The 14,455-nt window shown below is 33.8% G+C and overlaps 2 protein-coding genes across 3 annotated transcripts; both read right to left on the bottom strand.

Moving 5' to 3' along the window:
• Window positions 1-1,258: 1,258 nt before the first annotated feature.
• On the bottom strand, window positions 1,259-2,951 carry LOC112527325 (serine carboxypeptidase-like 50). Its single transcript, XM_025137908.1, has one exon. The coding sequence runs from the start codon at window positions 2,938-2,940 to the stop codon at window positions 1,564-1,566; it is 1,377 nt and encodes a 458-aa protein (XP_024993676.1). The 5' UTR covers window positions 2,941-2,951; the 3' UTR covers window positions 1,259-1,563.
• LOC112527326 (serine carboxypeptidase-like 50) lies at window positions 1,259-14,455 on the bottom strand. 2 transcript variants are annotated; one of them, XM_025137909.1, is made up of 2 exons: window positions 13,092-14,455; window positions 1,259-1,567 (listed from the first exon to the last, which is right to left on the bottom strand). In XM_025137909.1, the coding sequence occupies exons 1-2, from the start codon at window positions 14,441-14,443 to the stop codon at window positions 1,564-1,566; spliced, it is 1,356 nt and encodes a 451-aa protein (XP_024993677.1). In that variant the 5' UTR covers window positions 14,444-14,455; the 3' UTR covers window positions 1,259-1,563. The 2 variants fall into 2 exon arrangements, with proteins under 2 accessions (XP_024993677.1, XP_024993678.1); XM_025137910.1 differs by having other exon boundaries at window positions 1,259-1,546; window positions 13,071-14,455.

Raw genomic sequence — 14,455 nt, forward strand, 5'->3', positions numbered from 1 at the left:
CCATGCCTTGAAAATCGAAATAGTCGAATTTTGAAGAAAAATATAAATTAGACTGAGTTGTTGGAATGATGGCGTTAACCGGTTCACGATATGCATTCAATATTCATTACCACTAGGCCTTGGGCCTGTTTTTAGAGTTAAAACTCAGTTGTCCAATTCCCAAATTATTAAACCCAAAACTTATAATAGATGACAACTTGATGCCTCTTTAAGCTTTGATGTCTTGTGCAGTCGCATGGGCTGCACGTGGCCAGGGCCGACCATGGCTTTGATAGGAGGTGGCCGAATGGAATGATGAGATGATACTTTTTAGGGTTTAGAAATAACAAAACATGAAACAATAGAGATACCATAAATAAATAAATAATGTTAACATGAGAAGTGTAAGAAGGGACCTTGACCACTCCAGATGCACATTAGGATGATCAGCAAGATGAGATGCCTGTATCAAACGCGACTCATTGATGGATTTAAGATTAAACTTGCTCCTATAATCATGATTAGGGGTGCTAAAAAACCCGACCAACCCGATCAACCCAACCCAATCCAACGCGAAATAACCCAACCCGAAGCAACCCGATGTCTAATCGAGTTGTAAAATTGTCAAACATAGGTATTGGGTTGATATTGGTATACTATTATTTGAACCCAACCTAACCCGATGAACCCGATATCCTTATATTTCTTGTATTTAATATGATTGTTGAATTTCTATTATTATATACATTAAACAATTACACTATCATGTATGTTTTCATATACACATATTTTCAATCTATTCACATCTCTATATAATTCATTCATATATATGTTCAGTAACTGTGAACATATATATGTAAATTGAGAAAATTAACTGAATGTGATATACGTAAGAAATATGGATAAGTTGTATCAAATGGTTGATGATGAAAAAGAAATTACAAGTAGAGTAATAACATATTTAAGGTTAGAAAAATATTTTAATATACCAAAGTATCAACCCGATTAACATGACCAACCCGTACGGTTTGGGTTGAGTTGTACATTGGTTGGGTTGGGTTGGGTTAAGAATTTTTCAAACCGCAAACATTGGGTTGAGTTGTTCAAATGTCTTCAACCCGATCAACCCAACACATGAGCACTCCTAATCACGATATTCTCAAACAATCTAGTCCATTATCATACACTGCTACAAAATCAAAGCATTTTTCGTTACCATTAACCTAACTAAACTCATCAACTGTCACACCTACCAATATATGGTGAACCATGCCATTTCCAATTGGTTCCTGCCCCATCTTTCATTCCTTATAAGCATACAACATACTTGTTTTCAAACGATACATAAAACACTCGAAATACAGACTCCTACTAAATCATGATACCGTCAAAAGGTACAGTATGTGTACGACCAATATACTTACGAAAGATCTTCGGTCGTAATCCCTTATCCGTTATCATGAAGTTTGTTCCAACAACAATTTGCAATTACAAAGATCAAAGCATATAATTGATCAACAAAGTTCATAGATTCACAACATGAGTATCATTCCAAGGCTTTTCACATCTTGTAAAACAACAGTTTTAGATATCCAAGGGATGCTTTTGAATCTGATTATTGATGAACAAATCTCTATCAAGAACCCAATCTTCAATCATGGCTTGAGAATTCACAGCTTGATCAGTTGGCACAAAATGACCAGCCCCTAACACCACCACATGCCTCAAATTATCTGATTTCTGAACATAACCTGCAACTACACCTTTCACCTTCCAAACTTCTTTTTCTGCATCCAAAAACTTCTCAAGTCCCTCCCATTTCATCTTTCTCATCCAAGATTCAGTAGACACYACCCCATCTCTCARATCACATTGCCCTTGATACAGCAATARCTTAATGTTSTTCACAAGATACTCCACCTTGAACCTCACACTCTTCATCACATCTGAATGCAGTGCTGCAYYAACCACATCACTACACTYCTCAAAMACCATTGAYTCATTCACTCCCAATGCSTTTTTAACCTCTGGGTTCTTCAAAAACTCTTCTACCCAGTAAGAATCATAGGGAYGATACCTCCTGAAGTCATATAGAGTAGCTAGACCTGTGATGTTTTGTAGAAAACTCAAAGCATTGGTTCTTGCATCTGTAGCAACACTCCAGTTACCAGATTCTGTTAAGYGGATAGCCTCAAATTGAAGCTTCTCCAATTGGGTTTTCTGTTTTTCATTGATTAAACCAAGATAGTAATTATGCAAAGCATGAGTCCCCACTTGGGTTTCCGGATCGGTCAACCCATTTCCGATAGCCARTCCATGTAAATTGACACGTTTCGAAAGGGGTAAMAGGGGATTTCTTTTAAGAATATAATACCCAATTGACGGCACGTATTTTCCAGCATAACTCTCTCCTGTAATGTAAATTGGACGAGACTTAAACAACGGGTCTAAAGCAATAAACTTTCTGATCGCGATGAACAGATGCCTTGCYACAGCTTGTTGGTCTGTTGGGATCTCTTCTGGCGTCGAAGCGATACTAAAGCCGGTTCCAATCGGATTATCAAGAAAAAGAAGACCGAATATTCGGTTCCAAGAACCAGGATTTGGTTGGAGCTCAAGGTSTTTGACGTTTTGCTTCACAGGCGTTACTCTCCATGGACCGAGTTCGTAGAAATTTCCGATCATGGAGGAGCAACCAGGTCCCCCCTGAAGCCATATGATAAGTGGRGTYTGAGAAAGAGAAGTGTKATTGGGATATTGGGCTTCATAGAATGCATAGAAAATGGCTGAGCCGGTGGTGGAATTGACGGGGAGGTAGCCGGATTTTGTAGGTAGAGCTTCTTTGGGGAGTGTAGAGGCCGATGAATGCGTGTGTTGGTGGAAGAGGAGYGTGAGGAAGAGGAAGTGGAGGAGGGGCGTTGACGCCATTGACGGCAGATGTATGAATGAATTCGATATCATCAGTCTGTCGTTTTGTACGGCTCATGATTGTGCAGATGGCTCTAAAATAATAAATGGAAATTACTAAATTACTTTATCTTCCTTTCTCCATTTCTTTGTCATATTTTCACAATAATTTCTAAAATAATCATTTCTTTATGTAAAAAAAAGTATGTATTTGCGTTAAAAAAAAATACATGTTTAAGAGTATGTTTGGTGTCCAGACAAAATAGAATGTGACAAAATATGATAGAAAAGTTGTCCAACATTTGATACGATTGGATGTGACAGACAAGATATGACATAACTGATACCCATAATGAGTTGTTTAATTTTTTGTTTTTACCAAATTACTGTGTGATATAATATTGTAATAACAAGTCACAATTATGAGACCATAATATTGTAAATCAAGAATTATGTATCCACAAGGTAATTTATATCACTTGTATCATTGCCAAATATGCATACTTGAATTCCGTATCACTAGACGATAAATTAGTAGTTGACACTAGAAATAGCCAAATGGGCCGGGCCCGTAATCGCCGGAGGACCGGAACCGGCCCGGGACCTGTTGTGGACCGCCGGTTATGAACCGGTTATGGATTTTAACGTTTTCTAGGACCGAGATCGGTTAAGACCGGAACCGGTTATGTAACCGGTTATATGACCGGCCCGGCCCGGTCAACAAAAGTCAACGTGTATATATATATAACAAAACGTATTTATTAAGTTAAACGTATATATATATATATATATATATATATAACAAAACATATTTTTAAACGTATTTATAATAAAAACGTATTAAAAATAACATATTTCAAAGATATTAATAACATATTATAAATTTATTAATTACCAAAAATTTGAAAAAAAAAATATTTTTTTTGCAAAGGACCGGCCGTAACCGGTTATGGGACCGGGACCGGAACCGGGACCGGACGGCTTAACCGGTTACCGGTAAGCTTGACCGGTTATGGAAGATTTCACCGGAACCGGGACCGGTTATGGCACGTTTTTGTCTTGATCGGGACCGGCCGCAACCGGTTATGGCCCGGCCCGGGACCGATTTTTGGCCACCTCTAGTTGACACTACTAATAGTCAAGAATATGTTACTTGTGTATTCAATAACTGTGCTATTGTTATTGAGGGTGTGAGTTACCAATTCGACTGTTCCCAATGCTGATGAAAGAGTTTGATATAGTAGTAGGCATGGATTAGTTGGCAGAACATCAGGCCAGTATTGTCTGCAATAGAAAAATGATCAAAATTACCTTACCAAACAGAGGACTGGTTGTTATTTTTGGTGATCGACAGAATCATCATACTAGTCTTTATTGAAAGCCCGAAAGTGTATTAAAAAAAAGTGTCAGGGGTATTTGGCCTATGCTATTGATGCAATGGGAGGGGCTTCAGAAGTTTTTGGATGCAGAAAGAGAGGTTTGGAATGTGAATGGTGTTCTTGCAGGTTATGTACAGAAATCAGACAATTTGNTCAAAAACTATTCAATATTAGACTCATTTCGAAGGTATTAACGAGACGATTATAATGATGTAATTTGTTAAAATAAAAATRTATTTTTTAAACATGTTATAATTGATATATAATTATGTGTGTTAATTTGATAAGGGTGTAAAATGAAAATTTTAAAAGAAAAGGATATAAAGTAAATTAATTATTTAATTAGAGGGGTATGAAATGTAAATTTAAAATTAAAAATTTTAAAAAATCGGTGGATGTGAGGGTGTGAGTGAGAGAAATATGTGAGGAGGAGGGGGTGGGAAATGACGTAAGGGGGTGGGGATATCAACCCCTTTCTAAAATAATCATTTCTTTATGTAAARAAAAAGTATGTATTTGCGTTAAAAAAAATACATGTTTAAGAGTATGTTTAGTGTCCAGATAAGATAAAATGTGACAGAATATGATAGAACAGTTATCCAATATTTGATACGACTGGATGTTACAGACAAGATATGACATAACTGATTAATTGACCAATTTACCCATAATGAATTGTTTAATATTTTGTTTTTACCAAATTACTGTGTGATATAATATTGTAATAACAAGAGTCACAATCATGAGACCATAATATTGTAAATCAAGAATTATGTATCAACAAGGTAATTCATATCACTTGTATCATTGTCAAATATGCATGCTTGAATTCCGTGCCACTTGACGATAAATTAGTAGTTGACACTACTAATAATCAAGAATATGTTACTTGTGTATTCCATAACTGTGTTATTGTTATTGAGGGTGTGAGTTACCAATTCGACTGTTCCCAATGTCGATGAAAGAGTTTGATATAGTAGTAAGAATGGATTAGTTTACAGAACATCAGGCCAGTATTGTCTGCAATAAGAAAATGATCAAAATTACCTTACCAGACAGAGGGCCGGTTGTTATGGAGATCGACATAATCATCATACTAGTCTTTTATATGTATTGAAAGCCCAAAATTGTATTCAGAAAAAGTGTCAGGGGTATTTGGCCTATGCTATTGATGCAATAGGAGGTGCTTCAGAAGTTTTTGGATGCAGAAAGAGAGGTTTGGAATGTGAATGGTGTTCTTGCAGGTTATGTATTGGAATCAGACAATCTGAGCCATGTGGTTGTGTTAGGGGCTGGGCATATGGTGGCAGCCGATCAAGGTGTGAATTCTCAAGCCATGATTCAAGATTGGATTCTTGATAGAGGTTTGTTCTATTCATGGATCTTTAAAACTGTTGTTGTACAAAATGTGAAAGCTTTGGGATGACACTCACTGGCCATCATATGCTTTGATCTTTTGAATTGTTATTATTTTTTCGTTTGTTGTATATATATTATCAGTGAACATTTATTTCGATTAACGCTTATGTGGGTCGATACGGGTTTGAGTCTTTTTTTGGTAACTATGAGTTTTCGTGCCAGCTTCCATGAATCAGCTAATCTGCAGGGACCATGAATTGCCACAAGGGCTTCAACATCATCTGGATAAGGTCAAAGTGTCTGAAGGTTTCAAGTTCAAATTCAAGAAGGAATAAAAATCTTCTTGAGGCCATGGAGGTTAAAATTCGATGACTCCGGACTACCCGTAAAATAGATGGTCGTACTAGGATTAGTCGGATCGCATAACGACGGGTTAGATATATAGGTTAATAAAAAAAAAAGACAAACTAACGTGTAAGGCCCACGTTCATCATCGGCTTAGATGAATTGTCAGCAAAAGCAACTTTAATTTAGTTTTGTTATTTAATGGATACTTTTCAAAATATTTAAAGATTTTACAACTAATTTGACCCCTCTTTTTTAGAGGATCCAATCGTATTCTCCTAAAATAGGAATTGAAATATATGTTTATCAAAAGCTGATGTCTTACAATCGATTGAAATTTATTAGGTTTAGGGATAATTTATTAAACGTTAACGCGGTAAATAGTTATCGGGTAATTTTTTCTTACCGGATAAATATGACAATGGTCAAAAATCTTACCCGATAAGAGCAATGATAAAGATGAAGAGTCTTACTCGGTAAGTGAGGGTGACGAATCTTACTCGGGTAAGCACTTACCGGGTAAATTGTTGTATACAATATCATTTTGATGTACTACAATCTTATCCGGTAAAATAAATTATAATGTTGACTCTTAATGATAAGCGCTTACCGGGTAAGCATTTAGGTAAACGGCCCCTTAGTTTAAGATAACCTTCTAAACAAATAGAAACCGAGATAAAAGTTGTTTCATTTTAATTCTTTAAGATAAGAAGTTATGAAAAAACTCTCCCAAACAAAAACTTTTCTAACTTATATAAACAGATTAATTCATACAGACAACTTTATCTATATAGAATTTAATAAATAAAAAAACCAATCAAACTGCCCCTAAATCTAATGCGGTAATGTCAAACCTCAAAGTAAACAAAAATCAAAAAACAATAATAAATTGTAAAATTCATAATCTATGTCACGGTGCATTGCAAAGAACAAATGCCCAATAATTAGGACAATGTCCCAATATGTTGTTAATGTTGTGTAATGTGCTCCAACTATGTCGATACAATGATATGCTCATATGCATTGAAAATTTCAATTCTAAAATATTCCAATATGCAAGAGGAAGACTCTTTATCAAAATGACAAAAGCCCATTAGCCTTAGCCTAGTAAGTCAGCAACCCACACGACCACATGACCCAAGTTTATCTATATCTATACTATATTATAAAGCATTTGGCTAAAACCTCTTAAAAACTCTTAAACTCTTAAAACTNCAGACAATTTGAGCCATGTGGTTGTGTTAGGGGCTGGGCATATGGTGGCAGCCGATCAGGGTGTGAATTCTCAAGCCATGATTCAAGATTGGATTTTTGATAGAGGTTTGTTCGTCAATAAGCACATTCAAAATCTCTTCATGGATCTTTAGAACTATTGTTGTACAAAATGTGAAAGGTTTGGGATGACACTCGCTCGCCATCATATGCTTTGATCTTTCGAATTGTTATTATTTTTTCGTTTGTTGTATATATATTATCAATGAACATTTATTTCGATTAACGCTTATGAGGTCAATATGGGTTTGAGTCTTTTTTGGTAATTATGAGTTTTCGTGTCAGCTTTTGCGGATCAACTAATCTACGGGGACCATGAATTGCCACAAGGACTTCAATATTACCTGGATAAGGTCAAAGTGTCTGAAGGTCTCAAGTTCAAATTCAATAAGGAATAAAAATCTCCTTGTGTCCATGGAGGTTAAAATGCGGTGACTCCGGACTATCCGTAAAATAGGTGGTCGTCCTAAAATTAGTCGGATCGCATAACGGCGGGTTAGATATATACACGTTAATTAAAAAAAAAAAAAAAAAGACAAACTAACGTGTAAGGCCCACGTTCATCATCGGCTCAGATGAATTGTCAGCAAAAGCAACTTTGATTTAGCTTTTGTTATTTAATGGATACTTTTCAAAATATTTAAATATTTTACAACTAATTTGACCCCTCTTTTTTAGAGGATCCAATCGTATTCTCCTAAAATAGGAATTGAAATATATGATGTCTTACAATCTATTGAAATTTATTAGGTTTAGGGATAGTTTATTAAACGTTAACGCGGTAAATAGTTATCGAGTAATTTTTTTTTACCGGATAAATATGACAATGGTCAAAAATCATACCCGGTAAGAGCAATGATAAAGATGAAGAGTCTTACTCGGTAAGTGAGGGTGACGAATCTTACTCGGGTAAGCGTTACTGAGTAAATTGTTGTATACAATATCATTTTGATGTACTACAATCTTATCCGGTAAAATAAATTATAATGTTGTCTCCTAATGGTAAGCGCTTACAGAGTAAGCATTTAGGTAAACGACCCCTTAGTTTAGGATAACCTTCTAAACAAATAGAAACTGAGATAAAAGTTGTTTCATTTTAATTCTTTAAGATAAGAAGTTATGAAAAAACTCTCCCAAACAAAAAAATTTATAACTTATATAAACAGATTAATTCATACAGACAACTTTATCTATATAGAATTTAATAAAAAAAACCAATCAAACTGCCCCTAAATCTAATGCGGTAATGTCAAACCTCAAAGTAAACAAAAATCAAAAAACAATAATAAATTGTAAAATTCATAATCTATGTCACGGTGCATTGCAAAGAACAAATTCCCAATAATTAGGACAATGTCCCAATATGCTGTTAATGTTGTGCAATGTGCTCCAACTATGTTGATACAATGATATGCTCATGTGCATTGAAAATTTCAATTCTAAAATATTCCAATATGCAAGAGGAAGACTCATTATCAAAATGACAAAAGCCCATTAGCCTTAGCCTAGTAAGTCAGTAACCCACACGACCACATGACCCAAGTTTATCTATACTATCTTATTAAGCAAATTTAGCAAAAGTCTTAAAGTCTTAAAATATTAAATGATCAAGATACCCTTTATACTACCCTTATGTCATTTTTTCACTTTTTCATCCCCTCATCTCCTCACATACACTCATCCTCTCACAACCGATTTTTTTTAAATTATAATTTTAAATTTACATTTTATACTCCTATAATTAGTTACTTAAATTACTTTACGTCTTTTACTTTTAAATGTTTTATTCTAAACATTTATCAAATTAACATACATAATCGTATATCAATTAAAACATGTTTAAAAAATACATTTTTATTTTAACAAGTTACACCATTATAATCGTCTCGTTAATACATTCGAAATGAGTYCAATATTGAATAGTTTTTTACTTAATTATATTATTATATATTATATATACTATGAAAAAATATTTTTAATATTTATGATTTATAATTTTATAGTTATTTATATATATATATATATATATATATATATATTATATTTTGGGATTAGGCTGTCCAAATTGTAATGTATAATTTGTTCTGAATTAATATGTTTTTGGGTTTTTTTGAAATTTATATATACATGTATTACTTCAACTTTAATCTGAGTTTTTGGACAAGAAAGAGGGTAAGCAGCTGAAATTTCATTCTAAAACTCATTTTTTGGGTCTTTTCATGACTTATGATCTGTCAAATTTATAGTTTTCTTTATTGGTTTTGAGTGTTTATCTTAAAGCTCAAGTTTCTTGGTTCTTTGCTCTTGGTGTAAATCGAGCACATTTGTGAAGTCGTTTAAATATGTTAGATTTTAAACATATTGGATTTTAAACTGTCATACAATTTTTTATCGATAATCTGTAATTAATTTACTTTACGTCCTTTACTTTTAAATGTTTTATTTTAAATCTTTATCAAATTAGTATACATAATCGTATATCAATTACAAAATGTTTAAAAAAATACATTTTTATTTTAACAAGTTACACCATTATAATCGTCTCRTTAATATCTTCGAAATGAGTCCAATATTGAATAGTTTTTGACTTAATTATATTATTATATGTTATATATACTGTGAAAAAATATTTTTTATATTTACGATTTATACTTTTATAGTTATTTATTTATATATATACTATATATTTTTGGGTTAGACTGTCCAAATTGCATTGTATAATATGTTCTGAATTAATATGTTTTTGGGTTTTTTTGAAATATATATATATATATGTATATATATATATATATGTATTAATCTAACCTTAATCTGAGTTTCTGGACAAAAAAGAGGGTAAGCAATTGAAATTTTATTCTAAAACCCATCTTTTTTGGTCTTTCATGACTTATGATCTGTCAAATTTGTAGTTTTCTTTATTGGTTTTGAGTGTTTATNACCAAGTGTAACTTATATCATCATTAAATCTTATCTTATAAAACCAGTGGAACTTTAAAATCGTTAAAATTCATGGCTCCCGCCGCATTGCGCGGGTACATAACTAGTAATAATCAGTTAGAAATTTAGATTTTTTATATAAAAAAGATTAAAAGATTCATAAATCATAATATGACTCATACAACAACTCGGTAAGTTAAATCAACAGTAGAAATTAGTCATTCGAGATTTTCATCTTTGATTTCTTGAATCTAATTTCATAATCGTTAATCGACTGGAAAGAGAACTCCATGCCTTGAAAATCGAAATAGTCGAACTTTGAAGAACAATAGAAATTAGATTGAGTTGTTGGAATGATGACGTTAACCGCTTCACGATATGCATTCAATATTCATCACTACTAGGCCTTGGGCCTGTTTTTATAGTTAAAACTAAGTTGTCTAATTCCTAAATTATTAAACACAAAACTTGTAATAGATGACAACTTGATGCCCCTTTAAGCTTTGATGTGCAGTCGTACGGGCTGCACATGGCCAGGGCCGGCCATGGCTTTGATAGGAGGCGGTGGAATGGAATGATGAGATGATACTTTGGGTTTAGAAATAATAAAACATGAAACAGTAGAGATACCATAAATAAATAAATAATGTTAACATGAGATGTGTAAGAAGGGACCTCGACCCCTCCAGATGCACATTAGGATGAGATTCAGCAAGATGAGATTCAACAAGATGAGATGCCTGTATCGAACACGACTCATGGATGTATTTAAGATTAAACTTGCTACTATAATCATGATTAGGGGTGCTAAAAAACCCGACCAAATGAAAAAATCAGTCATTCACAACCACTGATGAAGGATTCCTCCGATCAACCCAACCCAACCCAACGCGAAATAACCCAACTCGAAGCAACCCGATGTCTAATCGAGTTGTAAAATTGTCAAACCGTAGGTATTGGGTTGATATTGGGTTATTATTATTTGAACCCAACCCAACCCGATGAACCCGATATCTTTCTATTTCTTGGATTTAATATGATTGTTGAATTTCTATTAATATATACATTAGACAATTACATTATCATGTATGTTTTTCATATACACATATTTTCAATCTATTCACATTTGTATATAACTCATTCATATATATGTTCAGTAACTGTGAACATATTTATACTATCTTATAAAGCAAATTTAACAAAAGTCTTAAAGTATTAAAATACTAAATGACCAAGACATCTTTTATATCACTTTTTCACCTCCTCCTCTCCTCACATACACTCCCCTCACATACACTCACCCTCTCACAACCGATTTTTTTAAAATTATAATTTTAAATTTACACTTTATACCCATATAATTAGTTAATTAATTTACTTTACGTCATTTACTTTTAAATGTTTCATTTTAAACTTTTATCAAATTATTATACATAATCGTATATCAATTAAAACATGTTTAAAAAAATACATTTTTATTTTAACAAGTTACACCATTATAACCGTCTCGTTAATATCTTCGAAATGAGTCCAATATTGAATAGTATTTGACTTAATTATATTATTATATGTTATATATATTGTGAAAAAATATTTTTTATATTTACGATTTATACTTTTATAGTTATTTATTTATATATATACTATATATTTTGGGGTTAGACTGTCCAAATTGCATTGTATAATATGTTCTGAATTAATATGTTCTTGGATTTTTTTGAAATATATATATACATGTATTAATTTAACCTTAATCTGAGTTTCTAGACAAAAAAGAGGGTAAGCATTTGAAATTTTATTCTAAAACCCATCTTTTTTGGTCTTTTCATGACTTATGATATGTCAAATTTGTAGTTTTCTTTATTGGTTTTGAGTGTTTATCTTAAAACTCAAGTTTCTTGGTTCTTTGCTCTTGGTGTAAATCGAACACATTTGTGGAGTCGTTTAAATATGTTGGATTTTAAATATATTGGATTTTAAATTGTCATACAATTTTTTATTGATAATCTGTAATTGGAACCATAACTATTATTTATTCAAATTGTATTAATATGTAAAGACCAAGTGTAACATATATCATCGTTAAATCTTATCTTATAAAACCAGTGGAACTTCAAAATCGTTAAAATTCATGGCTTCCGCCGCATTGTGCAGGTACACAACTAGTATATGTAAATTGAGAAAATTAACTGAATGTGATATACGTAAGAAATATAGATAAGTTGTATCAAATGGTTGATGATGAAAAAGAAATAATGAGAAGAGAAAATAACATATTCAATGTTAGAATAATATTTTAATATACAAAGTATCAACCCGACCAACTTGATTAACACGACCAACCCGTACGGGTTGGGTTGTGTTGCACTTTGGTTTGGGTTGGATTGGGTTAAGATTTTTCCAAACCGCAAACATTAGGTTGGGTTGTTCAAATGTCTTCAGCCCGATCAACCCAATCCATAAACACCCCTAATCACGATATACTCAAACAACCTAGTCCTTTATCATACACTGATACAAAATCAAAGCATTTTTCGTTACCATTAACCTAACTAAACTCATCAACTGTCACACCTACCAATATATGGTGAACCATGCCATTTCCAAATGGTTCCTGCCCCATCTTTCATTCTTTATAAGTATACAACATACTTGTTTTCAAACAATACATAAAACACTCGAAATACAGACTCCTACTAAATCATGATACCGTCAAAAGGTACGGTACGTGTACGACCAGTATACTTGCGAAAGATCTTCAGTAGTAATCCCTTATCCGTTATCATGAAGTTTGTTCCAACAACAATTTACAATTACAAAGATCAAAGCATATAATTGATCAACAAAGTCTATAGATTCACAACATGAGTATCATTCCAAGGCTTTTCACATCTTGTAAAACAACAGTTTTAGATATGATTATTGATGGACAAATCTCTATCAAGAACCCAATCTTCAATCATGGCTTGAGAATTCACAGCTTGATCAGTTGGCACAAAATGACCAGCCCCTAACACCACCACATGCCTCAAATTATCTGATTTCTGAACATAACCTGCAACCACACCTTTCACCTTCCAMACTTCTYTTTCTGCATCCAAAAACTTCTCAAGTCCCTCCCATTTCATCTTTTTCATCCAAGATTCAGTAGACACCACCCCATCTCTCAGATCACATTGCCCTTGATACAGCAATAGCTTAATGTTCTTCACAAGATACTCCACCTTGAACCTCACACTCTTCATCACATCTGAATGCAGTGCTGCACTAACCACATCACTACACTCCTCAAAAACCATTGACTCATTCACTCCCAATACCTTTTTAACCTCTGGGTTCTTCAAGAACTCTTCTACCCAGTAAGAATCATAAGGACGATGCCTCCTGAAGTCATATAGAGTAGCTAGACCTGTGATGTTTTGTAGAAAAATCAAAGCATTGATTCTTGCATCTCTAGCAACACTCCAGTTACCAGATTCTGTTAAGTGGATAGCCTCAAATTGAAGCTTCTCCAATTGGGTTTTCTGTTTTTCATTGATTAAACCAAGATAGTAATTATGCAAAGCATRAGTSCCCACTTGGGTTTCCGGATCGGTCAACCCATTTCCGATAGCCARTCCATGTAAATTGACACGTTTCGAAAGGGGTAAAAGGGGATTTCTTTTAAGAATATAATACCCAATTGACGGCACGTATTTTCCAGCATAACTCTCTCCTGTAATGTAAATTGGACGAGACTTAAACAACGGGTCTAAAGCAATAAACTTTCTGATCGCGATGAACAGATGCCTTGCYACAGCTTGTTGGTCTGTTGGGATCTCTTCTGGYGTCGARGCGATACTAAAGCCGGTTCCAATCGGATTATCAAGAAAAAGAAGACCGAATATTCGGTTCCAAGAACCAGGATTTGGTTGGAGCTCAAGGTGTTTGACGTTTTGCTTCACAGGTGTTACTCTCCATGGACCAAGTTCGTAGAAATTTCCGATCATGGAGGAGCAACCAGGTCCCCCTTGAAGCCATATGATAAGTGGGGTTTGAGAAAGAGAAGTGTGATTGGGATATTGGGCTTCATAGAATGCATAGAAAATGGCTGAGCCGGTGGTGGAATTGACTGGGAGGTAGCCGGATTTTGTAGGTAGAGCTTCTTTGGGGAGTGTAGAGGCCGATGAATGCGTGTGTTGGTGGAAGAGGAGCGTGAGGAAGAGGAAGTGGAGGAGGGGGGTTGACGCCATTGACGGCAGATGTATGAATGAATTCGATATCATCAGTATGTCGTT

This window comes from Cynara cardunculus, assembly GCF_001531365.2.
Source record: "Cynara cardunculus var. scolymus isolate 2C chromosome LG 15, CcrdV1, whole genome shotgun sequence".
Lineage (NCBI taxonomy): Eukaryota > Viridiplantae > Streptophyta > Magnoliopsida > Asterales > Asteraceae > Cynara > Cynara cardunculus.